At 48.1% G+C, this 25310-nt stretch overlaps 2 protein-coding genes across 7 annotated transcripts in view; one reads left to right on the top strand and one right to left on the bottom strand.

The window, feature by feature from the left end:
* FAM83G (family with sequence similarity 83 member G) overlaps positions 1–23030 on the bottom strand; it is a 47376-nt gene extending 24346 nt beyond the window's left edge. For both annotated transcript variants that reach the window (XM_028706753.2, XM_028706754.2), the window contains exons 1-3: positions 22348–23030; positions 7600–7767; positions 26–150 (exon numbers count right to left, since the gene is read on the bottom strand). In XM_028706753.2, the coding sequence (XP_028562586.2) occupies positions 26–150; positions 7600–7767; positions 22348–22830 (776 nt within the window). In that variant the 5' untranslated portion in view covers positions 22831–23030. The remainder of the gene's footprint in view (positions 1–25; positions 151–7599; positions 7768–22347) is intronic.
* Positions 1–25310, top strand: part of SLC5A10 (solute carrier family 5 member 10) — a 95702-nt gene that overhangs the window by 49295 nt on the left and 21097 nt on the right. The gene's annotated exons all lie outside the window — the stretch shown is intronic.

Here is a 25310-nt window from a genome sequence, read left to right as displayed (position 1 = left end):
GGCGGTGTCTAGGAAGTCCACGTACCTGTAGGAGCCACTCATGGCTTTGTCTCCATCCACAAACATGAACTTCTGTGCCAAAGCGCCCTTAAACTTTGTGGCCGAGCGGGTGAAAAACTCGGTGCCTCCGGTTGTGCGGACTCTGAGATTCTGTAAATGTAGAGGAGCAAGGAAATGAATGAACGAACATCTTGGGGAAGCTACAGCCCCCCAGGTTTCTGTGTGGGAAGCCTTGTGCTTTAAATGTTCACTGGGTGAACTTTAAAATATATGCCCATTCTCCCCTTGTCCACCCACTCCTCCATTTCCCCCTCCATCTGTTGTTTCCTTGTGTATATTTTTTATTTTCAATAAGCACATTTATTTTATATCAAAACAACTCCAAGCAATACATTTCCCGCAAAATCAAGAGTGTTTATTTTCGATTGCAAGCCCCTTGGGGGCAGAGGGGGTCTTTTCAAAGCATCATAAAGAAAAGGTGGCACTAAATGCATAGATGAAATAGAACGACACTGATACAATGCAACACAACAACTGGGGAATCAAAAGAAAGGTTAAGGAACAAGCCAGCCGAGGCAATCATTGTCACAACATGTGACATGCCAAAGGCTATAGATAGAATCTCCGGGAGAGTCGGAGAAAACAGACCTCTGGATTTTCCTGCCTTTCCTGCCTTAAGTGTTTCCCAGTTGGATTTCTTAACTCCTAAAACAGCCACTTTCAATTTTGTAAGTCCCAGATTTGAGGAGAGTGATGGATTTATGGATTGTAAAAATACAACACCGGGCCAACTAAGAACATGACATTTTACACCTCTTGACAGCTTGGCAAACATTGGCTTGAGGGGGAGCTGCAAAGTTGTGAATGGAAAGTGTGGGGCTTGGCTTGGTTATTTCCTCATCGCCCTTGTTCCAAAAGCGTTTTCATTCTTCCGACTCAGGCTGATAGTCTCTTTTGCTGAACGTGACTTTTTGATCAGAAGCCGGCAAGTGGTAGAAACTGTATGGCTGTTCTCCTCCCAGTACAGTGGTACCTCGGGTTACATACGCTTCAGGTTACAGACTCCGCTAACCCAGAAATAGTGCTTCAGGTTAAGAACTTTGCTTCAGGATGAGAACAGAAATTGTGTTCCAGCGGCACGGCAGCAGCAGGAGGCCCCATTAGCTAAAGTGGTGCTTCAGGTTAAGAACAGTTTCAGGTTAAGTATGGACCTCCGGAACGAATTAAGTACTTAACCCGAGGTACCACTGTAATATGGTATTGGTAGCAGTCCTAGCAATTGACAGCATCGCATTGGCTGTTGCAGATATGTGTGTCAAGACAGCAGGAGGTTTCAAAATGCAACCAGATCGTCCAGAAAGAAAAATGTGACTAAGGCTGTAACCTTATGCACACTTACCTAGGAGCAAGCACCACTGAAAACGATGCTGCTTGCTCTTGAGTAAACATGCACAGGATTATGTTTTTAATGAGGAAGCCGATAGCTCTGGTGGATGATGATTAATAGTGATTTAGATCTGAGTTATACGGCTTTGAGCAATGCCTCTACTTTTGAACGGGAAGCATGACATCCAGTCAGGCCACTTGCTGGCAATAATAACATGTACCTCCTCTGAAACAATTATTTGAATCTGTGTTGCAAAACCACGCATTTGCCTTTATGAATAGTTGCGCCAAACATGCAGCGTCAGCATGTGAGAAAGCAGAAAGCTCTACTGAGCTTAAAGGGACAGGTTTCGGACAGCCCTGGTCTTTCTTCTCCAGTTGTTCCACAAGTTCTGCTGTCAGGGCTAGAGTCAGAAACAGGTCAGCACAAAAGATGCAAGGCTCCGTTGTCAGTGAAGTTAACTCTTTAGTCAAGGAAACGGCATACAACTCAGCAACGCTTCCCAGTTGGTGGTGTTCCTGTGGAGAAGTTGCTGGGACTGAAGATCTTCCCACCTTTCGCCTGGATGTTTCCCAAGCAATCTCAAACTGCGCCTCTGCCCCTCTGGCCTCTGTTCTGCTCTCCTGATTATTCTACACATTATTGGAGACCAGGAGGGGACGGAACTTGTCGCAGCAGGAGAGGGAGACTCCCTGGAGTCTTCAGCAGCCTCTTGACCCCCCCCTCTGCTTCAGCCTCAGAATCTGAACTGCTCTCTGTCACCAGCTCTTCCTGCTCACTAAACCCTGTTGCCCCTTCAGCATCCAGCACCTCCTCCTAATCTCCCTCTGACCTCTCCTCTGTGTCCCACCACCAATCCCCTGGCTCTGAGCCTTCTTCCTCTTTGGTTTCCCTTGGGGGTTTCCCAGCTGTTGCCTCCCACCCCACCCCCTTTGTCCTGCCATTCCTTGACACCTCCATCCTACTCATTGTCCCCAAAGCAGTTTTAAGGCAGACAGTCTCCTGACTAATAGGTTAGGCTTGTTTTTGGTTTTGGCTGCGTTTTTGTCTTCCACAAAACAAAGCAAGGAGGGCTCCTCTCTGTTGAGGTTTCTGACATTCCCCGGTTTCTGCCGCAGCCAGATGCCATTTGGCCGACACATCTCTACTTGGAAGAAGAGTTGTCTGACCCAAAAGTGAGGGCCGGCCAGCATGCGTCATCCGTTTTCTCTGTCTGGGCCTTCCCTTTTCAGAAAAGCACAAAAGGGGAAAAGGCGTTCTTTGGGCAACACCCATCTAAGAAAAGAAGAAGGGAGAAAAATCGCTGAACGCTCTTGCATCAGCCAAAAATGCCCAGCTTCCTCCTCTCAGGGATGGCATCATCGTTAAGGAAGGCCTGTTTGTTTAAGCACCCAATAGGAAGAACAACAGAAGCAAACACCCGCAGATGAATGAGTGACCCGGGAACAACACAATCTCCGCTTCTGCAAAGGGGTGACTCACTTGGCAAACACTCTCTCGTTTGATAGGGTTTCTCATTTGATAGGGTTTCCTGAGGTGCTGTGTGTTGACCCATTGCACTAGCTAGTCGAAGCTTGCCTGCTGCAGAAATCATTGTCAGGGTGGCTCAGGGATAGCATTGCTTCCACCTTGCTTTAATGGGCAAAGGTTTGCGGAACTAAGAATGCAAGCACGCGATATGTAAGAAGGCCAGTGGCTCAGACCAAAGGCCTATGCAGTCCACCCTCTGTTTTCCAGCCAATGTTATACAGTGGTACCTTGGGTTAAGAACTTAATTCGTTCCGGAGGTCCTGAAACTGTTCTTAACCTGAAGCACCACTTTAGCTAATGGGACCTCCTGCTGCTGCCACGTGATTTCTGTTCTCATCCTGAAGCAAAGTTCTTAACCCAAGGTACTATTTCTGGGTTAGCGGAGTCTGTAACCTGAAGCATCTGTAACCTGAGGTACCACTGTAATAATAATAATAATAATAATAATAATAATAATAATAATAATAATAATAATTTATTATTTATACCCCGCCCATCTGGCTGGGCTTCCCCAGCCACTCTGGGCGGCTTCCAACAAAATATTAAAATACAGTAATGCATCAAACATTAAAAGCTTCCCTAAACAGGGCTGCAAGAGACACAGGTGGCGCTGTGGGTTAAACCAGAGCCTAGGACTTGCCGATCAGAAGGTTGGCGGTTCGAACCCCTGCGACGGGGTGAGCTCCCGTTGCTCAGTCCCTGCTCCTGCCAACCTAGCAGTTCGAAGGCACATCAAATTGCAAGTAGATAAATAGGTACTGCTCCGGAGGGAGGGTAAGCGGCGTTTCTATGCACTGCTCTGGTTCGCCAGAAGTGGCTTAGTCATGCTGGCCACATGACCCAGAAGCTGTACGCCGGCTCCCTCAGCCAATAAAGCGAGATGAGCACCGCAACCCCGGAGTCAGCCATGACTGGACCTAATGGTCAGGGGTCCCTTTATCTTTAAACAGGGCTGCCTTCAGATGTCTTCTAAAAGCCTGGTAGTTGTTGTTCTCTTTGACATCTGGTGGGAGGGCGTTCCACAGGGTGGGTACCACTACCCTTTGACTGGTTCCCTGTAACTTGGCTTCTCGCAGTGAGGGAACTGTCAGAAGGCCCTTGGCGCTGGACCTCAGTGTCTGGGCAGAACAATGGGGGTGGAATATCCTTCAGATATTCTGGACCGAGGCCGTTTGATCCCAAGTTTGATCCCTGGCATCTCTGGGTAGGATGGCGATAAAGACATCCCCCCCCCCCCGGGATATATCACGATGCTGAAAGTTGGAAGCTTCAGAACAGAAGAAAGCATTTCTCACACATCACGTAGTTAAACTGTAGAACTTGCTCTCGCAAGAGGCAGTGGCCGCCACCAACTCAGATGGCTTGAAAAGAGGAAAAGGCAAATTCATGGAAGATAACGCTCTCAATGGCTACTAGCCAATATGACTATGTTCCGCCTCCAGTAATGCTTCTGATACCTGTTGCTGGAAATTTCAGGAGGGGAAAGTGCTCATGAGCTTGAATCCTGCTTGCTGGTTTCCATAGACTCTCTGAACCACTGGAAACCCTTGGAAAAAACCGCCAAACCATCCACCAACTCCATCACAATTGCTCCCTCCAAACCTACTTTCTCAAAGTCCAGCTCTCCAAAGCAGCCCTTCTCAACCTGTGGGTCCCCAGATGTTGTTGAACTACAACTCCCATCACCCCTAGCTAGCAAGGCCAGAGCTCAGGGATGATGGGAGTTGTAGTCCAACAACATCTGGGGACCCACAGGTTGAGAACCGCTGCTCCAAAGGCTTCGAAGGTCATTGTAAAGGCTCGTGGGATTGCTAGCTGCTATTTTCGCTCCATTTTCACGCTCTTTGGGGGCTGCTTTTGCCCCTTTCTGTGCCACTTCCAGGTTCGCAAAGATACGTGCGTAAATGGGGAGTTTCTTGTATTCATTTACCTGGCTGTATTCATCAGAAATAATTTCCTTGGAAAGGTGCGACTTTTACAGCCATTCATATCTCCAACCCTCCTTTTAAGCCGCCTTTGAGTTTGTCAGTCGCTGAGCCTGTTCTCCCTGCTGCGATCGCTTCCTCAGAACTGGCTGCATCCTAAAGTAATTCCTGGGAGAGGTGTGCCATTTCCTGAGCAGCGCAATAGATATGGATTGCAGAATAAAACAGCTGAACGGGGAATGTCAAGTATGCCTCCTTTTTCCTTGAACCAGCTGAGTCTAGGTCAGAGGCTGTGGTGTTTATGAGACCCACGGGTTAAAGTACGACTGCGGGCTTGAAAACGAAACCACAAACTCTTGACTTTGGCACAGCTGACGTTTGACATCCAAAAGGGCAAAATGTGTGGCTCTGATTCAGCAGCTGAGTCCCTGAGTTTCCCCGTGGTTGCTCTTTAACAGCCTTCCCCCACCACACATGGCCTTTTCGGCCTGTGATGGAGAACACCAAGAGGGTTCTTCCTCTGTTTTCAATACTCTTATGCACCATGATCATGGCTACGCCAGAATAAGATTTCTGGCATTGTGGATTGAGTCAGCACTGTGGCTGAGAATGTGAGCTCAGAGCCAGGAAGTCTCTGACTTTATTATTATTATTATTTCAATTAATATACCACCCTTTATCAAAAGATCCCAGGACAGTGTACAACATTAAAAACACATTACAGAACTTCAATGATAAAAACATAATAAAAAAGCGTACGGACAGACAGCCTAAAAGTAAAACTTTCATAATAATAATAACAGTCCTCTCCTCCACACTTTTAAAGGCACGGGTTTATTTAATAACCATAGGCCTGGGTAAAGAGGAATGTTTTTTGCCTGGTGCTGAAATACATGTAAAGAGCCTCTCTGGGGAGAGCATTCCACAGCTGGGGAGCCACCACAGAAAAGGCCATACTCTTCATCACGTTGCAAGGGACCTCAGAGGCCATGTAGTCCAACCCTCTCATCCAGGATTTGTAGTGCAGGATCTTTCGAGGGCACAATCCCTTACAGCTGGGCCTTCAGTCTCCGCTTAAACACTTCCAGTGAAAGTGAGGCTGCCACCTCCTGAGGCAGGCTGTTCTCCTGTTGAACACCTTCACATGGTTAGGAATTTTCTCCTAAATCTGCTTCTCTACTGTTTCCACACATGTGGTTCTAGATCTTTCCTCTAGAGCAACAGAGAATGAGCCCACTCCATCTTCTGAGTGACACACCTTCAGATGTTTGAAGGATGGTTCAAATCTCACTGTGTAGCCATTCTCTCTTAGCCTCAGTTTCCCCCCTCTGCAAAATGGGGATAATAATTTTCAGAGATGCATACGCTTTCGGCTAAACGAATTGGAATTATGTGCCAAGGACTGTTGTATTCCCTGAATGTTGTATTTTTTAAAAAAATGCATATATTCTCTTCACATAATTTATTCTGCCATCTTGACTGTTTTCTACAAATTATGCTGGCTTTGCTGCTCACAAGAAAGGATAAGTAGCTGCGCGGGTCACTGACTGAAGTGTTTGTACTGACCCCTGTGAATTTATTTTACCTACCTCTTTGGCATCTGAGATCTTACTCTTTCAAGCATATATTTACATTCATCAGTCCTAGAAACTTTGTGTTGTTGTTTTTTTTAAAAAAAATAATTCTCAGGAAGTTGAATTTGATACCAAATTTTGCAGGTTTCCCGGTCCTGTGTGGCATATACACAAACCATCAGCCCACTTTCCGGGGTTGTTGAAAGGATTGTTGAGAGAGTGTGATGTGAAACTCATCAAAGACTTTACTAACAATAAATACATATTGGGTTGTACCTTCTCATATTGGGAGAAGGCTGGTCCTTCTCTGACTTAGACCCGTTGCAATTGATGGGCGTGACTAGGGATGCGGGTGGCACTGCGGTCTAAACCACTGAGCCTCTTGGGCTTGCCAATCAGAAGGTTGGCGGTTCAAATCCCCACGATGGGGTGAGCTCCTGTTGCTCTGTCCCAGCTCCTGCCTATCTAGCAGTTTGAAAGCACACCAGTGCAAGTAGATAAATAGGTACCACTGCGGCGGGAAGGTAAACAGTGTTTCCGTGCACTCTGGCTTCCGTCACGGTGTCCCATTGCACCAGAAGCAGTTTAGTCCTGTTGGCCATATGAACCGGAAAGCTGTCTGTGGACAAACACCAGCTGCCTTGGCCTGAAGGCGAGATGAACGCTGCAACCCCATAGTCGCCTTTGACTGGACTTAACCATCCAGGGTTCCTTTACCTTTACCATTCATTTACTCTGGGTAGAACTGTTGAATTTGGTTGGATACAGTCCATTCATAAAATCATAGAGCTGGGACCATGGGGATCATCTACTCCAACCCCCTGCAAATGGAGGAATCTTTTGCCCAGCGCAGAACTCGAACCCACAACCCTGGGATTAAGAGTCGCATGCTCTTACTGACAGAGTTGCTGGCAGAACTGGTGCCATGGTGACTGCATGCAAACCCAGGACCTTCCTACCTGGATATAGAAATGGATGGTGAGTTCTTCCGTCTTCTTTAAAGCAAAGAGCATGGAATTTGGGAAAGCTGCAATTTCAGTAATGAGAAGCTAGTAATGGGAGGAGCTACTGATTACACCTTTGGCTCAGAGAGATCGCTTTGTGTTTAAGGCGCTGCCAGAGGTCCCTTTTTTTCTACAGAAATCTAACAGGACGACTCTTAGGGATCAGGGCTAGGCCTTACCTTGAGGTGTCCGGCGTGCATCTGGGCTCGCTCGCACATCTGGAGAAAATATTTCAAGTTGGTCTCGTCCAAGATGATGTAGATGCCCACTTTCCGCTTGAAACCCGCGTCCAGGAGATCTTTGAAGATGTCTACATCCGTGAACATGTCCATGACCACAGCGACAACCTGTGGAGAGAGGCAGAGCACTTGATCACACACTTTCAAGAGTATCCTTGCATTCATGAAGGCTAGAAACTTGATGGTGTTAGGAAGCAAACTTCCACTGGCAGGCTAGGGTGAGCTTAGAATAATAGGTGAATTGCGTTGGGGATTTACCGTAGCTTGGTAACAAAGGCCTTCTCTGCCTCAGTTTGCACTTAGTTGGAGTGGCCCTTCCTTCTTGGTAGAAAGCAGATTGTACCTCCCCCCCTCTTTGTTTTGCATATTCATCCTGATAATCATCCTGATTATATTGCGTTTAGAGCCTTTAATTCCAGCATATCAGTAGGGTTCCTTGTGTAAACCATTAATTTAGCATTGCTTTCACACACACACACACACACACACACACACACAATTTTCTGTTTTACAATTTAGAATATTCATTTAGACAACCTTAAAATATCAATGACTAACCTTCTCTTTCCATGGTTCATTTTGCAAAGCATAAATCCCTGCATATTTTATATAAACTAAACCATTCAGCATTCCATTATTACGTCCATCAAAATTTATTTACACTGTTGAATTTATCTTAATGCTGCCAGCGTTTTCACATTTTCAATAAACACTTTCCAATCTTCTTTAAGCGAATGTTCTTCCTGTTCTCTTATTCTATAAGTTAGTTCCGCAAGCTGTGCATATTCCAACAGTTTAAGTTGTCATTCTTCTTTGGTTGGGACCTCACTCATTTTCCATTTTGGGGCTAACAAAACAGTGATGTACATAAATAACCTTTTTTGACACCTGGGAATTTCCATCTGAATTCTCCCCAGCAAAAAAGACTTTGGGTTTTTTTTTTGGAAAGGTCCTTTTAAACATTTTTTTCAATTCATTATAAATTATTTCCCAATACTCTTTTACCCTTTTACAGGTCCACTACACATGAAAGAACATATCCTCAACCTCATTGCATCTCCTTACTTCCTCTCATTGCTTCCTCTTTATGGGAGGTAAGGATGCTCTCACCTGACCCATTTCACAGATTGGGAAGCTGAGGCACACATGGCTAAGTGGCATGCATATGCCATCAATTCAATCCACTAAATGCAGATCTATCGATCAGGCAGTGCCTCTCGTCCTGACCTACTTAAGCTTCCCCTCTGTGCAGCCGGCCAATTTGCTGGCTGCCTGACGTCACAACCCTCTCATCATCTTCGTTATCACCTAATAATGATCTGTAGCAGTTTTCTTTATAAAGCTTATTGCTATTGTATAAAGCACTTTGTAATTATTATTCATATATAGCCTTTCTAAGGGACGCGGGTGGCGCTGTGGGTTAAACCACGGAGCCTAGAACTTGCCGATCAGAAGGTCAGCAGTTTGAATCCCCGCGACGGGGTGAGCTCCCGTTGCTGGGTCCCTGCTCCTGCCAACCTAGCAGTTCGAAAGCACGTCAAAGTGCAAGTAGATAAATAGGTACCGCTCCGGCGGGAAGGTAAACGGCGTTTCCATGCGCTGCTCTGGTTCGCCAGAAGTGGCTTAGTCATGCTGGTCACATGATCTGGAAGCTGTACGCCAGCTCCCTCGGCCAATAAAGATGAGCGCCGCAACCCCAGAGTCGGCCATGACTGCACCTAATGGTCAGGGGTCCCTTTACCTTTATAGCCCATTTCTACTGCCCATTGCAAATGTGTGACGCACTTCATGCACAGTTTATTGACTTCCTTATTCTATTTACATAGCACCTATCCTCCAAGCAGCTCAAGGTGCCATGCATGGCTTCTCCCCAGTCCCATTTTATCCTCACAACAGCCTTGTGAGGTAGGTTCAGCCTGATGCAGTGACTGGCCCCAGTCACAGAGGCTCCCTGAGCCCGTATAAAGTCCTTACGTGGGTTCCCTATTGGTAGGAGAAAATAACAGAGGCCAACCAGAGAATATTGAGAAGCAAAGCAGCTAGTAAGCCTGATCTTTATTGATCTGTTGCAACAAGGTCCTCACCCACCACACGCAGGAGAGAGGAGGAACCCAGAACAATGGTGCGCAAGCCCTTATATAGACTTTTGAAATTTCCACCCTGTAGATCAAGACCCCCCCCCCCCCATATATCATACCTACATCACAGAAGGGCTGAAATCTGAGTGCTTTGTTTACCTCCTATCTGCCAGGTTACCTGTTTAATGGTCACTTGATTGGATTGCCTGGGGAGCCTGGCCAGTCTTTTGTAATGATAAATACTTAGTTCTTGATCCAGGTCACAGGATCACAGCTAGTAAGCCTGATCTTTATTGATCTGTTGCAACAGGGTGCTCCCCTTACACGCAGGAAAGGAGGAAGACCTAGCACAAAGGTATGCCTGCCCTTATATAGACATTTTTAATTCCCTGCCCTGGAGCTCAAGACCACTCCTCCATACATCATACATACATCACAGAAGCGGTGTAACCCAAGACCTCCCCCCCACAAACATCATACCTACATCACAGAAAAGGCGGTCTACAACAGAAATTTGAATGACGTTGTTTTTCCTGTCTGCCAGGTTATCTGATAACGCCTTATCTGATTGCCTTTCCTGGTAGTCTGTCACCCTTTGAAATGGTGATTACTAAATTCCTGTAACAATGGGAAGGCTCCCTGACCCCCCTCCCTCCTTGCAGAGAAAACATTTGGTCAGTTTGGGAGTCAAAACGGTTTCAGGTCTGCCTTCCTATGCTGATCTATGTATGTGCTTGGTTGGTACATTTATGAACATTTATTATATATATATAAAAGACCTTAAATTTTCTTATAGCACTGTTTAACCTGGGTTGCTATAAGGAAATGTTTGCGTCCATGCTGGCAAGAGGCGGGTGGCAGCTTCGCTGGAAAACTGCTACAGCACACAAACAGTTTGGAAAGTGGCAACCACTGTCAGAAAGAGGATTAACCTGGAGGCAGGGCTAAACAAATGCAGTTAGATAAACAGTACCCTGCGTCTGCTTGCTAAGGCAGTTCTGTTTGCTTGGAGGCACCGGTTGGTATCTGCTGCCTGGCTGGAAGCTAAGTTGCCTTTGTGCAAGCTCCAAAGGCATCTTTGAAGATTTCCCTTCCAAAGCAACGTTCTCAGCTTATATTTTTTTCCTTTCTCAGTCAGGGTTGTTTTGCAGCATTTCTCCGCCTAACATGGAAAACATGCAGAGCTCTGTAAATCCAGTGCTGCAGCAATTTTGTAGAATTGTGGAGCTGGAAGGGACCCAAAGGTTATCTAGTCCAACCCCCCCCCAAGCAGGAATCTCAGCTAAAGCATCGGCCACCCAACCTCTGCTAAAAAAACCCTCCAAGGATGGAGAATTCACAAATCCTCACATAAAATGTCAGGAATCAATTATAAAATGTATTCTGTCTAAAAACTGGGCAAAGAGGACCTCACCAGGGAGAGTGTTCCAGAATTGTGGGGCCAACACCAAGAAGGTTTCCACCAAAGGTTTAGCTTGCATCTTGCTATGGTTTCATAAACCCCTTTCTGTTTCCTTAGTAAGAAAAGATGTCTACCTATTTCCCACTGCCAGATATTATTTTTTCCATACTGATCGGTCTTAAGCATAGATTCCAGCCCCCCCCCCCTCTCTCTCTCTCTCTCTCTCTCTCTCTCATTGTCTTCTGCTTCTTTTCCCTTAGATTTGAACACACCAGCTGGGTATTCAGAATATGTTGTCATTCTGCATTTCTGAATGGATTAGAAACAAAGGGCCATTAATGTCACTGTGGTTCAGATTCCTTCCAGGCTGTTTATGGAAGTGGAGAGGCTGCGTGGCCCTTACTTTCCTCTTTTAATTAGCGCGTATAAAATGTCAGGTCATTTCGGTACTGGAGAAAAACAGGGGCATTATTAATTCACCTGTTTTCCCACCTTCTCAAAGGTGGCTGCTGGTCTGCGTCCAGAAACACACAATTAAGAGTCGGACGGTTAACTGTTGGGAAAGCCAGAGGTAGGAACAAAGTGAATTTTGCTAAGCACACCTGTTTATTCTCCCTCTCCTTTCATCTCCAGGACGCCAAGCATTTTGCATCCTGCAATTACTAGCGAGATTCACGGTTTTGGGGGGAGGTGCGAGTGTGGGGGAGAATGGGATTGTGCCGTAGAGAAAGGAACCCATTGGAGGTCAGATTGCAAAAGTATATTTTAGGAAGCTGGTTTTAAGCTGTAGGTTTTAGGTTGTTGAGAAGCAGCTGAATTGGTGTGAATTGTTGCCTTTGAAATCTCAGAACCCCTTTCAGCACAGGCTATGCTACTGAGGGGTGGCGCTGTGGGTTAAACCACAGAGCCTAGGACTTGCCAATTAGAAGGTCAGCAGTTCGAATCCCCACGACGGGGTGAGCTCCCGTTGCTCGGTCCCTGCTCCTGCCAACCTAGCAGTTCGAAAGCACGTCAAAGTGCAAGTAGATAAATAGGTACCGCTCCGGCGGGAAGGTAAATGGCGTTTCCATGCACTGCTAAGGTTCGCCAGAAGCGGCTTAGTCATGCTGGCCACACGACCCGGAAGTTGTACGCCGGCTCCCTCGGCCAATAAAGCGAGATGAGCGCCACAACCCCAGAGTCGGCCACAACTGGACCTAATGGTCAGGGGTCCCTTTACCTTTACGCTGTTGAGCACATCAGGACAGTCCTTCAACGGGATCAGACCAAAGGCCCATCTTAGCACAACATCCTCTTTCTCACAGTGGCCAACCAGAAGGTAGTTGGGAAGCCCCAAAGCAAAACAGGAAGGCAACAGCCCTGCCTGTTGTTTGCCCTCAACATTATGACTCCCAGGTACACTACCCCTGCAGGTGGAGGTTCTGTTTCACGCTCATGGCTCCCAGCACTAGGAATGGAGGGTTTCAAGTTTCTGGAGGTTGCTTTGCACTGGCCAAACTATTGGATAAATCTGCGGATCCTGTAGCTTATCCTCCTTCGTGTCAGAATGTGACAATCCTGGATTTTTTCCTCTGATGCAGTTTGGCAAAAACATTTCTGTAGCTCATAGAATGGCTAGGAATGATTCCATCCCACTTGGATTGCAAAGTGGGCTCACTTGATCCCGTGTGGCAGGATCACGATCCAAATTGGATCCGTGGCCCAATTCAGTATCCGCAGCCTGGTGGACTCCAGCTGCTCAAGACTTGCCACTATCAGCTCCAGTTTGCACTGTGACTCTTTTAAGCCTCTCTGTCTCTGCCTCCAGCTCCTGGCGGTGCCCTGGCAAGTGACATAATCAAAACGTGCCGCCAAGCTCAGAACTGACCGCCATGTTGCGAGGGGCAGAGAGGCAGGATCCGCTGCTGGGGCAGCGCTGTGAGGGGGGTGGGGTGGGGCCAAGCCTAAAAAACTGGGATGGCCGATTTCAAGTCAGAAGCTGTGATCAGTCTTTAACATCAGCAGTAACATCTAGACCATGGGAGCGTTTCAGCCCTGTACTTGAATTTGTTCAAAATCTAAAACAGCTTTATCTTGTATTCCTTTCTTTGAATTTGTGCCATTTAGGTTTTTATACCTTTTCGTAAAAGTAGCACTAGAATTTTCACAGTTGAGTCTTCAATCCCTTATCATTGTGCTTTGCCACCTTCAAGTTTGGGTTTGTTTAAAACTTGCTATTTAGTTTTTCAAACCTTTTTTGTAAATTCAGTATTAGAAACTGTACTTTTGAGTCTTCAATCCTTTATTACTGTGCTTTGCTTGTTTGCAAAGGTCGGGCTAGGATTATAATACATCAGAATTGTTGGGGTTCTACCCTTGTTTGAATTTTGGTCATTTAAAGTTTATGATTTTTCAATGTCCTTCTGAGGAAACTGAATAGTTCAGTGAAACGAGGTTTGTAGCCGGCATCACATTAAGGCTTTGAAAAAAAACTTTTCCTTAAACTTTTTGATTTTTAATATTTAGTTGATTTCCATAACGTAATATTTCTAGTCGATTACTTCTTGTTTCTGGGACCTTATGACATGGCTGACACCCAACAGAGCTTGTGCAGATCTGTTGTCACTCAGAGTTCCATCTAGAAGCTTCTCTCGCACACTCGAATAGGATTTTGTTGAGTCTTTCTCCCCACCACAATTGTTTGTGCCACAGACCTCTTATGTCATCTGCGCAGATGTGAGAGGTGATTACGCTGAGGGAAGGTATCTCCAAAGAACTTTGCCCTTGTGTTTGCTGCTCTGCTCTACTTTATTGTCCTTCTACACAGTGTGTTCAGCTCAGTGTGATCCTCCTTTGATCCCGGCTCTGACCAAGGTCCATTCCCACACAGGCCAGGTTGAATCAGTGTGAGGGGAATGTGCTGCTTTCACAGAATGTGAGGTAACAGGCTTGCAGCCCAGTGCCAGATTTACATATAAGCTAAACAAGCTACAGCTTAGGGCCCCATTCTCTTGGCCCCCCCCCCCCAAAAAAAAAATTAAAGGAAAAAAAACCTGGATGTACATTTCCAAAATATAAGACAAAAAGCAAATAAAATAAAACCTACATACAATAACAGAGTTTTGTGTTGTGTAGGTTCCTATGATGTAAGTAATGGTCCCTTCCTGCTAGCCTGCTCCCTCAAATATCACTGGTTTGCTCCTTTCTATATATAGGGTGCCTACATTCTGCATGTGCAAATGGCTTTAGATACCTATTAGGTCCATAAATTACCATATAGCATATATTCAACACAAAAAACAGCGACAATTTGTTGTTGACAAAGGACCCCTGACAGTTAAGTCCAGTTGCAGATGACTCTGGGGTTGCGGCGCTCATCTCGCTTTGGTGGCCTAGGGAGCTGGCGTTTGTCTGCAGACAGTTTTTCCGGGTCATGTGGCCAGCATGACTAAGCCGCTTCTGGCGAACCAGAGCAGCACACGGAAATGCCGTTTACCATCCCGCCGGAGTGGTACCTATTTATCTACTTGCACTTTGATGTGCTTTTGAACTGCTAGGTTGGCAGGAGCAGGGACTGAACAACGGGAGCTCACCCCGTTCGTCGCAGGGATTCGAACCACCGACCTTCTGATCGGCAAGCCCTAGGCTCTGTTGTTTAGACCACAGTGCCACCCATGTCCCTGACAAAGGACAGCTGGACATATAAAGGTCCCCATTACCCTCAGTAGCTTAGGGCCTCATCAAACCTAAACCTAAAACTTGTTCCTTAGTCAAAGCTGTGCACAAGAATCGGAGAAATTTGCATCAAAATTCTGGAAAATTAACCGATGGGGTATTTTGGGGGGGGGGGGGGGAAATCGCAGATTGCTGCAGGAATGTGAAGAGCTGAACCGAAGATTAGGAAACTGAGAAACCAAGGGAACAGCAGTGGCAGATCCTCCCATTGCTCGTCTTGAGATATGGGCCGTTTAGGCTGTTGCATGCATGCAGAGATTAGTTAAGAAGAAAGAAAGAAAGAAAGAAAGAAAGAAAGAAAGAAAGAAAGAAAGAAAGAAAGAAAGAAAGAAAGAAAGAAAGAAAGAAATCTGCAAACTGGCTAAGAGCAAGAGTGGGGAACTCTCTTCAACGCTCCTGAAGGAGTCACTAGGGGTATATAATGAAATACAGATATATGAAAATACCCTACAAAAATAAGCTTGTGCAGATGTACTGTAAACCTCATTGGAATATTGCTTGGCTGCTGTGAAGGAACGCATGGAATGAGCCCAGGCAATGCTTGTCTGTAGCCTCTCGTGCATGCTCAAAATGGGTTACGTTTCCCAAACATCTCTTCAGATAATGCTCCTGACCTGCCATTTACAGTTTCCCACCTCTGCTACGTGGAGAAGGCCTTGAACGTGCTTGCTGATGGAGAAATGGCTCTGACTTAGCCGTCAAGGTGATTGCCAGTCTTGAGAGATGGGGAAATGCATGAAGTGGGGGCAATAGCAAACACTCACCGCTAAGAGAGGACAGAGAGGTCAAGCCAGCTGGAGGTGGATCTCAGAAGGTTAGATCCAGTTATCAGAAGCATTGGGGTTCCTCCACACCATCCAGAAACCATTAAATTTAGAATATATGTTATGAATGGTGTGGAACTCATCAGTTAATATGCATAATGACCAGCCATTGTGCACATTCGCCATGGAGAATGTGGACAGTCCACAAAAGCTTGTGTCATAAGCAAGGTAGCTCAATGGTAGAACATCTGCTTTGCATGTAGGAGGTCCTGGTTTCAGTCCCCAGCATCTCTGGGTAGGACGGAAACCTTGGATAGTCTCTGCCAGACAGTGTGGACAATACTGAGCTAGCTGGACAACTTCCTGTGCTCCTAATAAATTTGTTGGCCCTCAAGGTGCCACACAAGACTTGCACTAGCCAGCCTGGTAAGCCCTGAAGCAAGACATGAAGTCTCCTCCTGCCAACAGCCCAGAGGTGGAGTCCCTCTGAACCTGGAGCTTCCATATAGCCATGGTGACTAATGGTGACCATCCTGCCTGCCTCTGATGAATGTTCCAAGCTAGCGAATGACAGTATGGACTAGGGATGGTGTGACTGTTCCACAGTCATGCTTTGTAAGCCATTCAGCCACACATGCATGGCCACCCATGTCGCTGCATCTCCAGAGGACGCTTTGTCCACCTGACACACCACCGCTGGGCCACAGCGAAGCCTCTAAAGCGGACACTTCAGGTGTTATGAATGTTGCAGAAGGGGAACAAGCATCCTTCTGTGTGTCCGTTTTCGGCCAACAGGGAAACACAAAGCGAGTTGAAGCTGGGAGCTCATTGGACATTCGGGAAGATGCTAAATCCCCCCAAAATTATTCCCAGCTCCAGAACAAGTTGCCCTAGGAGTCAGATCCTCCTCTATTTTCCTTTTTTTGATCTCGTTAAAGAAAAGTTTGGGCAGAGAGGCCTTAAGTACAACACGTCCTACATCAGAGCCACAAGATCTTTCCTACCTGGTGACCGTAAGAGTTATTTCGCCCACTCTCAATGAATCCCTCTGGAAAGGCTTCCTGGAGCTTAAACCAGCCTCCCTAACCTGGTGCCCTCTGGATAGCTTGGACCACAACTCCCATCAGCCCCAGCTAGAATGGCCGAAGGTTGGGACTGATGGTAATTGGAGTCCAACGGGGAGGATGTAAGAAAGCATTGATTTCTGTTCCAACCCAGGTTTGTCGCATGCAGCGCTGTTTCTCTTCTGCTGCAGTTTGGCTTCCGATCAAAACTGCGCTACTCATCTTGTGGCCTGCTGTGGTGGAATTTTACACAAGGAACTACGTTATCATGGCGTTACTGTGCACCATCCATTTCAGTGCAAAGGAAACAAATAGGTGCTGGTTCTGAGGAAAGCCATCAATTGCATATTATTTGCGGGCTGAAAACAACATTGGCAGCTACAAACGCCAAGCGTATCTGCTGGGTTGGTTTCCATTCTGAGCACCAGCAATTTCCACTCGTATTTCAGCTGGAATTCTTCCAACATTCCCAGGTCCAACAACATGTGGAGGGCACCAGGTTGAGGAGAGCTGGCTTGCAAACAAAGTGGAGTCGCTTCTGCACACTAGGTGAGACGGTGGTGACCTAAGATAGGAGTGCAACCTTTGGGGGCCAGCTTGGTATCCTGCTAGCCCTGGTCTAGTTTGTCCAGCCAGCCCTTAGCGGAGTCAGCCTGGTCCTTTCATGGAGCATTATTGGCTCTGACTCTCTCTTTTTTAACTGAGCAAATTATGGAGCCACCCATCCCTTTGATGGTGCAATCGAAGGAGGACTTCAAAGTGCCTTTCTGTGACCACAGATTTGATCATGGGTTGACTGTGCCTAACGCTCATTATCTTTCCTTATTATTTGATGCAGCATAGCTTTAATTCTCAGCACAAGCTCGCTAGGAACTCCTTGCTGGATGGGAGCAAGGACCCTTATCCTTCAGTTTCCAAAGCAAATGTAACTGAGAGTGTCAAATTGCAAGGGAGAGTCTTGCTAGCACCTTTAAAGGGACCCCTGACAATTAGGTCCAGTCGTGACCGACTCTGGGGCAGGGTGCACGGCGGGCCTCTTGAGTCTGCCTGCCTCCTCCCACTCAGCCACCCTATAGCTGGGGAGAGGCAGTGGGAAGACCATTTGGGCAGCACGGAGCCTGTGTGTGCCCAAGCCAGGGCTTGGGCACACTGCAGGCCCTGTGGTAAGGTAAAGGTAAAGGGACCCCTGACCGTTAGGTCCAGTCGTGGCCGACTCTGGGGTTGCGACGCTCATCTCGCTTTATTGGCCGAGGGAGCCGGCGTACAGCTTCTGGGTCATGTGGCCAGCATGACTAAGCCACTTCTGGCAAACCAGAGCAGCGCATGGAAATACCGTTTACCTTCCCGCCGGAGTGGTACCTATTTATCTACTTGCACTTTGATGTGCTTTCGAACTGCTAGGTTGGCAGGAGCAGGGACCCAGCAATGGGAGCTCACCCTGTCGCGGGGATTCGAACTGCCGACCTTCTGATTGGCAAGTCCTAGGCTCCTTGGTTTAACCCACAGCGCCACCTGCGTCCCTTGCTAGCACCTTTAAAGACCAGTAAATTAATTGTGGAATACTCTTTCATGGGCCAGAGTCCACTTTGTCAAAAGGTCATCACATGCTAGCTGTTTGCAGCATCTCGTGCTCTGATATATGCTGCCCCGAACATGGATAGTGTGTAAGCATGGCAAATACTTACAGACCGAGCTATCCTTTGTGGTTATATTCTGTTATGGTCTATATCAGGGATGGGGAACCTGTGGCCTTCTAGTTGCTGTGGGACTCAAATTCCTATCGCCGCCAGCCAGAGTGTCTAGTGCTCAGGCACCATAGGAGGCAGACAAGCTACATCTGGAGGGCCACATGACACCCGTCCCTTGGTATGTATTCTAACAAGCCAAGCACAGTAATAATATGCATGATGTTTCTGCGGAAAATAAACCTGGGCTCTATAATTTAGTTTCTCATCAGCACCAAATGACTGGCAGCTGAATGTGTGAAGTGACCGTTGTGCCAAAGCAGAATGTGTGAGGTGACCTGGGATGCTTCATTTTCATGCGCAAGCAGCCCTTTGACGCTCCAGTCACCAAGTGTGAGGGGTGTACATGTGAGAGGGCTTCTCCACCCTTACATTTTGCCCAGGCATAGGTCTGCCCTCGAAAGCTCTGTGTTCTGAGTGTTTGGTTTTATTTTTGCCCTGTGGAATCTCGTTCCTTAGTGCTCATTCAGAACAAACGTCAATTGGGGTTTCCCACAGATAGCTATTTGCTCCGATGGAGCTTTAAAGACCGGGTTCTCATGGGGAAAATCTCTGGAGGGGAAAAAGAAAGAGTGCTCATACACGGAGCTTTGAAGTGCAGATTGTGTCTGGAATGAGCAGGTGAAATTTAAATGGGACGCGGGTGGCGCTGTGGGTTAAAGCCTCAGCGCCTAGGACTTGCTGATCGAAAGGTTGGCGGTTCGAATCCCCGCGGCGGGGTGCGCTCCCGTCGTTCGGTCCCAGCGCCTGCCAACCTAGCAGTTCGAAAGCACCTTCGGGTGCAAGTAGATAAATAGGGACCGCTTACCAGCGGGAAGGTAAACGGCGTTCCGTGTGCTGCGCTGGCTCGCCTAGTAGATAAATAGGGACCGCTTACCAGCGGGAAAGTAAACGGCGTTCCGTGTGCTGCGCTGGCTCACCAGATGCAGCTTTGTCACGCTGGCCACGTGACCCGGAAGTGTCTCCGGACAGCGATGGCCCCTGGCCTCTTTAGTGAGATGGGCGCACAACCCCAGAGTCTGTCAAGACTGGCCCGTACGAGCAGGGGTACCTTTACCTTTTACTACGCTGAGTAGGGCTAGCACTGGACACCGCTGGAAGGGGTGGGTGGGAGGGAAAGAACTGCTGCCCAGCTCATTTGTGGCACCCTTTTAATTAGAGAGACTTTTCAGCCAACCAATTAAACAGTCGAACAGCACAGCCTTCATTATATGAGCGCAACTACTTTAACCATCAATCCCTCTTCCCAGGGAACTCTGAGAACTGTAGTTCTGTGAGGGGGAATCAGGGTCTCCTAACAACTCCCAGGGACGCGGGTGGCGCTGTGGGTTAAAGCCTCAGCGCCTAGGACTTGCCGATCGAAAGGTCGGCGGTTCGAATCCCCGCGCCGGGGTGCGCTCCCGTTGTTCGGTCCCAGCGCCTGCCAACCTAGCAGTTCGAAAGCACCCCCGGGTGCAAGTAGATAAATAGGGACCGCTTACTAGCGGGAAGGTAAATGGTGTTCCGTGTGCTGCGCTGGCTCGCCAGATGCAGCTTTGTCACGCTGGCCACGTGACCCGGAAGTGTCTTCGGACAGCGCTGGCCCCCGGCCTCTAGAGTGAGATGGGCGCACAACCCCAGAGTCTGTCAAGACTGGCCCATACGGGCAGGGGTACCTTTACCTTTACCTTTAAGCCCTGAACCAGCCTTCTCTGCCATGAGTTAAAACACCCTTAACCACCCATCTTGGTTTCCTAACAGTTATCCTCGCTGCCCCATCCCTTTACAAAATGCCGCTGGAGTAGCAGCCAATGGCGGTGCTCTCTAGAGGTTAGAATCATAGAACTGTAGAGCTGGAAAGGGACCCCTGAGGGTCATCTAGTCCAACCCTCTGCAATGCACTCCCGACTCCCATTAGCCCTAGCCAGCCTGTCCAATGGGAAGGGATGGTGAGAGGTGGAGTCCAACAGTATCTGCCTCCATGGTTGGAGGCAGTAATGCTTCTGAAATGTGGTTGCTGGAAACCACGGGAGGGGAGAATGATGCTTTTGCGCTCGGGTCCCACTTGTGGGTTTCCCCATGGGCATCTGGTTGGCCACTGTGAGAACAGGATTTTGGACTAGATGGGCCACTGGCCTGATTTAGCAGGTTCCTCTTATGCTCTTAACCTATGGAAGGCACCAGACTTATTACCCCTGTAATATAGTTTTATTCCAGCTAGATTTGGCTAGGTTACTGAGAGCCAGTCTTCCCTAAAGTTTGAAGATGGATTTCAGGCACTGAGGTTATTCCACCCCCACACTGTTACTATCCAAGCTGAAACTGATCAAGCAAAAACAGGAGGAGCTTTTGGAGTGTGATATCAGTAAAGCTCAGGCACGACGAGACTGTTTCTGTTTCCTGTGGGTTGCAGCATGGATTGAAACTGTTCGCGGTTGAAGTCGGATTTTACATGAGCAGCCGTTCATCTTGCCCGTGCTTGCAGCAGCCTGAGAAGTAGGTCACTGTTACTCCCATTTTACAGATGGGGAAACTGAGATGCAAGCTGCCCCAGGACACTGAGCCACACTGGCGCTCATCGGCTGCATACTGATGCAGAAAAGGCCGGGGATGAAAGGCTGCCCTTCCTCCTCTTCCAGGCTTCACATGCCGGATTTTCTAATTGCAACAAATTGGGCTGCTTCTGTTCTGTGTTCTAACCTTGTCCCGTGACCTTTCCACAAGGAAGGAAGGAAAGGACGGTTTGATTTCAACCATCATTTAAGCTTGGAACCGTGGCTGGGGTTCTGGCTAGGGCTGTGTGAAGAGAGTACAGTGGTACCTCTGGTTAAGAACTTAATTCGTTCTGGAGGTCCGTTCTTAACCTGAAACTGTTCTTAACCTGAGGCACCATTTTAGCTAATGGGGTCTCCTGCTGCCGCCGCGCCGCTGGAGCACGATTTCTGTTCTCATCCTGAAGCAAAGTTCTTAACCTGAGGTACTATTTCTGGGTTAGCAGAGTCTGTAACCTGAAGTGTATGTAACCTGAAGCGTCTGTAGCCTGAGGTACCACTGTACTAGCGATGACATACAGCACGGGTGTCCAAACTTTTCTCAAAGAGGGACATGCGTGAGGGCTGACCAAAGTTGTTGACCTTTTTTTAGGATAGAAGTTAAGCTCCCCCCCCCAATTAAGGACTTTAGGATTAAACAGACTGGTGGGGGCCAGATTAGGCCCCCAGGCTGGACTTTGCACATGCTTGACATACAGAGTGCCTTTCACCACCGAATAACCACGTGTATCTGCTCTTGGGGAGCCACGTTTACAGATCAGAAGCTGCCCCTTTCCTGATAGGTTTGTACCCCAGAATTCTGAGCACTGAACAGAATGGTAAAGGCTACATAAATGACTTTCTGGGGAGCTCCTCAGATGGTCAAAGTACCAGAAGCAAGACTGAGTCTTCTCTCTGCCATCCATCCCACCTCTCCACTCCATTTCATAGAATCATAAAACTGTAGAGTTGGATGGGACCACAAGGGTGTAGGAATCTTTTGCCCAAAGCGGGGCTCAAACCCACGACCCTGAGATTAAGAGCTTACAGCTTTCAGTGGCCTCATTGACCAACATGCGAGAGGAGGGAAACCCCCCCCCCCGGCATAGTGAACTCCTGATCAGCTATGTCCCCATTTCCCCGTCACTTTGAACCAGCAGCAACTGCCCCAAGTGACTTGCTCCCCCTCTCATTCCTCGGGCAGATTGGATCAGTGCCGCAGAGCTTATCTGCCACCAACACCGGCGATAAGTACAGACAGGATGAGCTCATTCTGGAACAGACCAGACTTGCCTGTGCATCATCCTCTAGGCAAACCTCTGGAGGAGACAAAAGGGATGTTTCGGCTGGGCAAGAGGGGAGCGCTCTAACCACCCACCCCCAAAGGCAGCACCCAGAGGGCAACTCTCACCTTCTGAGCCTGGAAGATCATCTTGCGGACGACTTCCTTGATGTGAGGCTGGCAGTCAATAGGCGGCTGCATGTAGACGGTAGCTCTGGTCACCCCACGGTAAGCGATGGTCTCCGGCCACCCGAGGTCCAGCTGTGGAATGGACCGGTCGGACCTCTGCGGCCAGTATTCCAAAGAAGGGACTTCTTCTTGCTCGCCGTTCTGACTGCTGAGGTCGACCGCACCACCACCCCCTCGGGGGATGAACTCCGAGCCGGGGTCGTAGGTCTCCAGCGTATCCAAAATCTTCTTGAGCTCCAGCTCCGAAAGGAAGTCCCTGATGTTCTCCTTCTTGAGGACCTCGTAGAAGGCATCTGGCCCTTTCGACGCCAGCGCTTCCAGCGCCAGCCTCTGCTCTTCGCTGTAGAAGAACTCCGGCTTGGATGCGCTGGAGCGCCAGTTGACATGACTGTCATCGAGGCACTGGACCTGAGAGAAAGCCATGATCCCTGGTCCGAGGAGGAGGGGAACGCCCGCCCAAAATAAATAAATAAAGGTGGATAATTTAATGAAATAATTTAGCGAGGTGTATCCCTGAGTTTAAGGGAAAACTAGCAGCAAATAAGGCCCCTCCTAGCTTCTTCTCAATTCCTCGTGAACGGTTTCCCTTTGCGACTTAAAGAAACAACCACCACCACCCAAGAGTCCTTAACTGTCTTTAAACACTGGCATTCAGTTTCTCAGCTTACCCATCAGCTCATCTCAGTGGAGTAAAAAAAAAGAAAATCCTGGATAGGACGAAAAAAGTTTGCTCAAGTTTCTTTCCTTCCCCGAACTTTCAGAAACAGGCAGGGAGCAGCGGACAGTGGCGTTCAAGCTTAAATGCTTAAATGTTCCGGCGGCTTTGAAATCCCGGCTTGGCTGATGTTTTCCCTCTAGCCTTTGGACAGCCGGCTTCCTTCACCTCTGCCCTTGACCTTCCAAATTTCCATAAGGAAATAAATGGGAGCAAGTGAGACGCTCCCCAGAATCAAACAGGAGTTGGAACCAGGAATTTTTCTTTTTTGCCGGACAGGATTCAGAAGGGGTAGTTTTTCATTCTTTCCAGCTCGTAGATTACTCTCTCAGGTGGAAGGGGAGAGTGGGTTTCGTTCGAGGGTGTATTTATTTATTTTTTGCTGGTCGGCAGCCTGGCAGCTCAGCAGGTCTCAGCCAGAAATGGAAACCTGGAGAGCGTGAGCAGAGCAGAGGAGAGAGAAAAAGAGAGAAAAGCAACAGCTTGAGTAATTTGCTCCTCCCTGCACCACCTGCCGTCACATGTCTCCCCGCCTTCGGAGAGTCCCTGCTCCTACCTGTCCATTAACTCCTTCGGCTGCATCGCAAATGCGTGCTGCTTCTGCCCGGATCTATTGCATGCGTGGAAGGCCGGAAATTGACTCACCCGTGAGAAGCCGGTGTCCCTAGATTTCCTTATCAGGCTGAGGGAGGGAAGGAGGGAGAGAGAGAGGGAAGTCCTGGCCTGGCTGAACTTTAAGTTTGACGTTTTGTTTGTGGTGTGTGTGTTTTTTCCTTCAAAAAAAATGCCTCCAGCTCCTGCCTTCCCAGTGGAGCAGAGCTGGTGGAGCTTGTTTGATTCTCTCCCACTCTAATCTTGGAAGGAAGCCCCACACTGTGTGCTTTAGGGCTCGCTCTCCTCGCGAGTAGGTTTCAGAGGGCAGCTTCTCAGCATCATCCGCTGGGAATCCAGGGCCTGGTTTCCTTCTTTCTCTTGCCGCAGCACCTTTTGTCTTCTGGCTCAGGTCAAAGGTCAGTCTTGGAAAGCACCTGTGGCCAGTCAGATGCTTAAGCGGGGCTGGAAGGCAACAGCTTTCCTGTGCAGCTTGTGTCCAGCAACTGGGACTCAGAGATACACTGCCTCTGAGTATGGAGGTGTGTGTGAAACTTCCTTGGAGTTGGAAAGAGCAAAGAAGCCCTCTGCTTGTGTGGGTACCCATGAGCTTTCCAGAATCTTGTGAAGCTCTGGGTTGAAATGAATGCCATTTATTTATTTAAATATCATAGTCACTGTTAATATCATCACCATCAGTGGGGGCTGGTGCCCATTGGTGCTGGTAGGGCAGATCAGTAGGTGGCGCCAGAGTCAATAAGAGGCTTTAAACCTCTCTGCCCTCCCAGCCCAGCTCAAAGGACAGGTGAATTTTTGGCTTCTCTCACGTTCCTCATTTTTCCTTTCCGCTCTCCACATTTTCACCTCAGTGGTTGTTTTTTCATGAAAATTCATTAGCATTTTTGGGTGAATTTTTTCTGACACACACATACACACGTATGGAATTTCCCCCTAATATACGCATTTGCGTGGCGATTTCCTGCCCCCCCCCAGTGGAAATAAAGACACATGACACAATTATTAAGGTTAATGGGCTAAATAAGGCCAAAACTTTATTGGTTACAGGTGATGAGCGGTATTGGCTTAGGCATTGGTCCTAACCGACTATATCTGACTTCAGTCCGTCCGCTTGAAGGGTTAACCACCAGTAGGGGGAGTCCTGCTGATGCACATCAACTAGGAACTCCCCCGGGGTTACCAATAGGGGATGTGCCTTAGGCCCTCACCTCCCCAGACTTCGGGCAGGGCCACGCCCCCCGGAATCCTTTAGCGGACTACCCTTCAATATGTGGGGCAGGTGATGGTGCTTCCTCCCCTCTTCCATCTACAGAGCAATACCAATGCCTAACTGTCAATACCCTGAAAGTTGTGACAATTTGCTACGAGGCAGGCGAAAACCAAGTGGCTGGTGCCAATTTGCCAAGTGGAAAAATTCCTACCAGGCCCCTCAAGGGCGACCAACCAAGGTCCAGGAATGAAAACCTTATAGGGCGGGAGGGTGGGAAAAGCAGGAACAGCTGGCAGGTGGGGAAAGAGGGAGATCCCTGGCTGAGTCCTGCCTTAAATACACAGGCGCCGACTCCATGGGGCTTGAGGG

This window comes from Podarcis muralis, chromosome 14 (genome assembly GCF_964188315.1).
Source record: "Podarcis muralis chromosome 14, rPodMur119.hap1.1, whole genome shotgun sequence".
In the NCBI taxonomy this organism is placed as follows: Eukaryota; Metazoa; Chordata; class Lepidosauria; order Squamata; family Lacertidae; genus Podarcis; species Podarcis muralis.
This window is presented reverse-complemented; position numbering and strand designations above follow the sequence as displayed.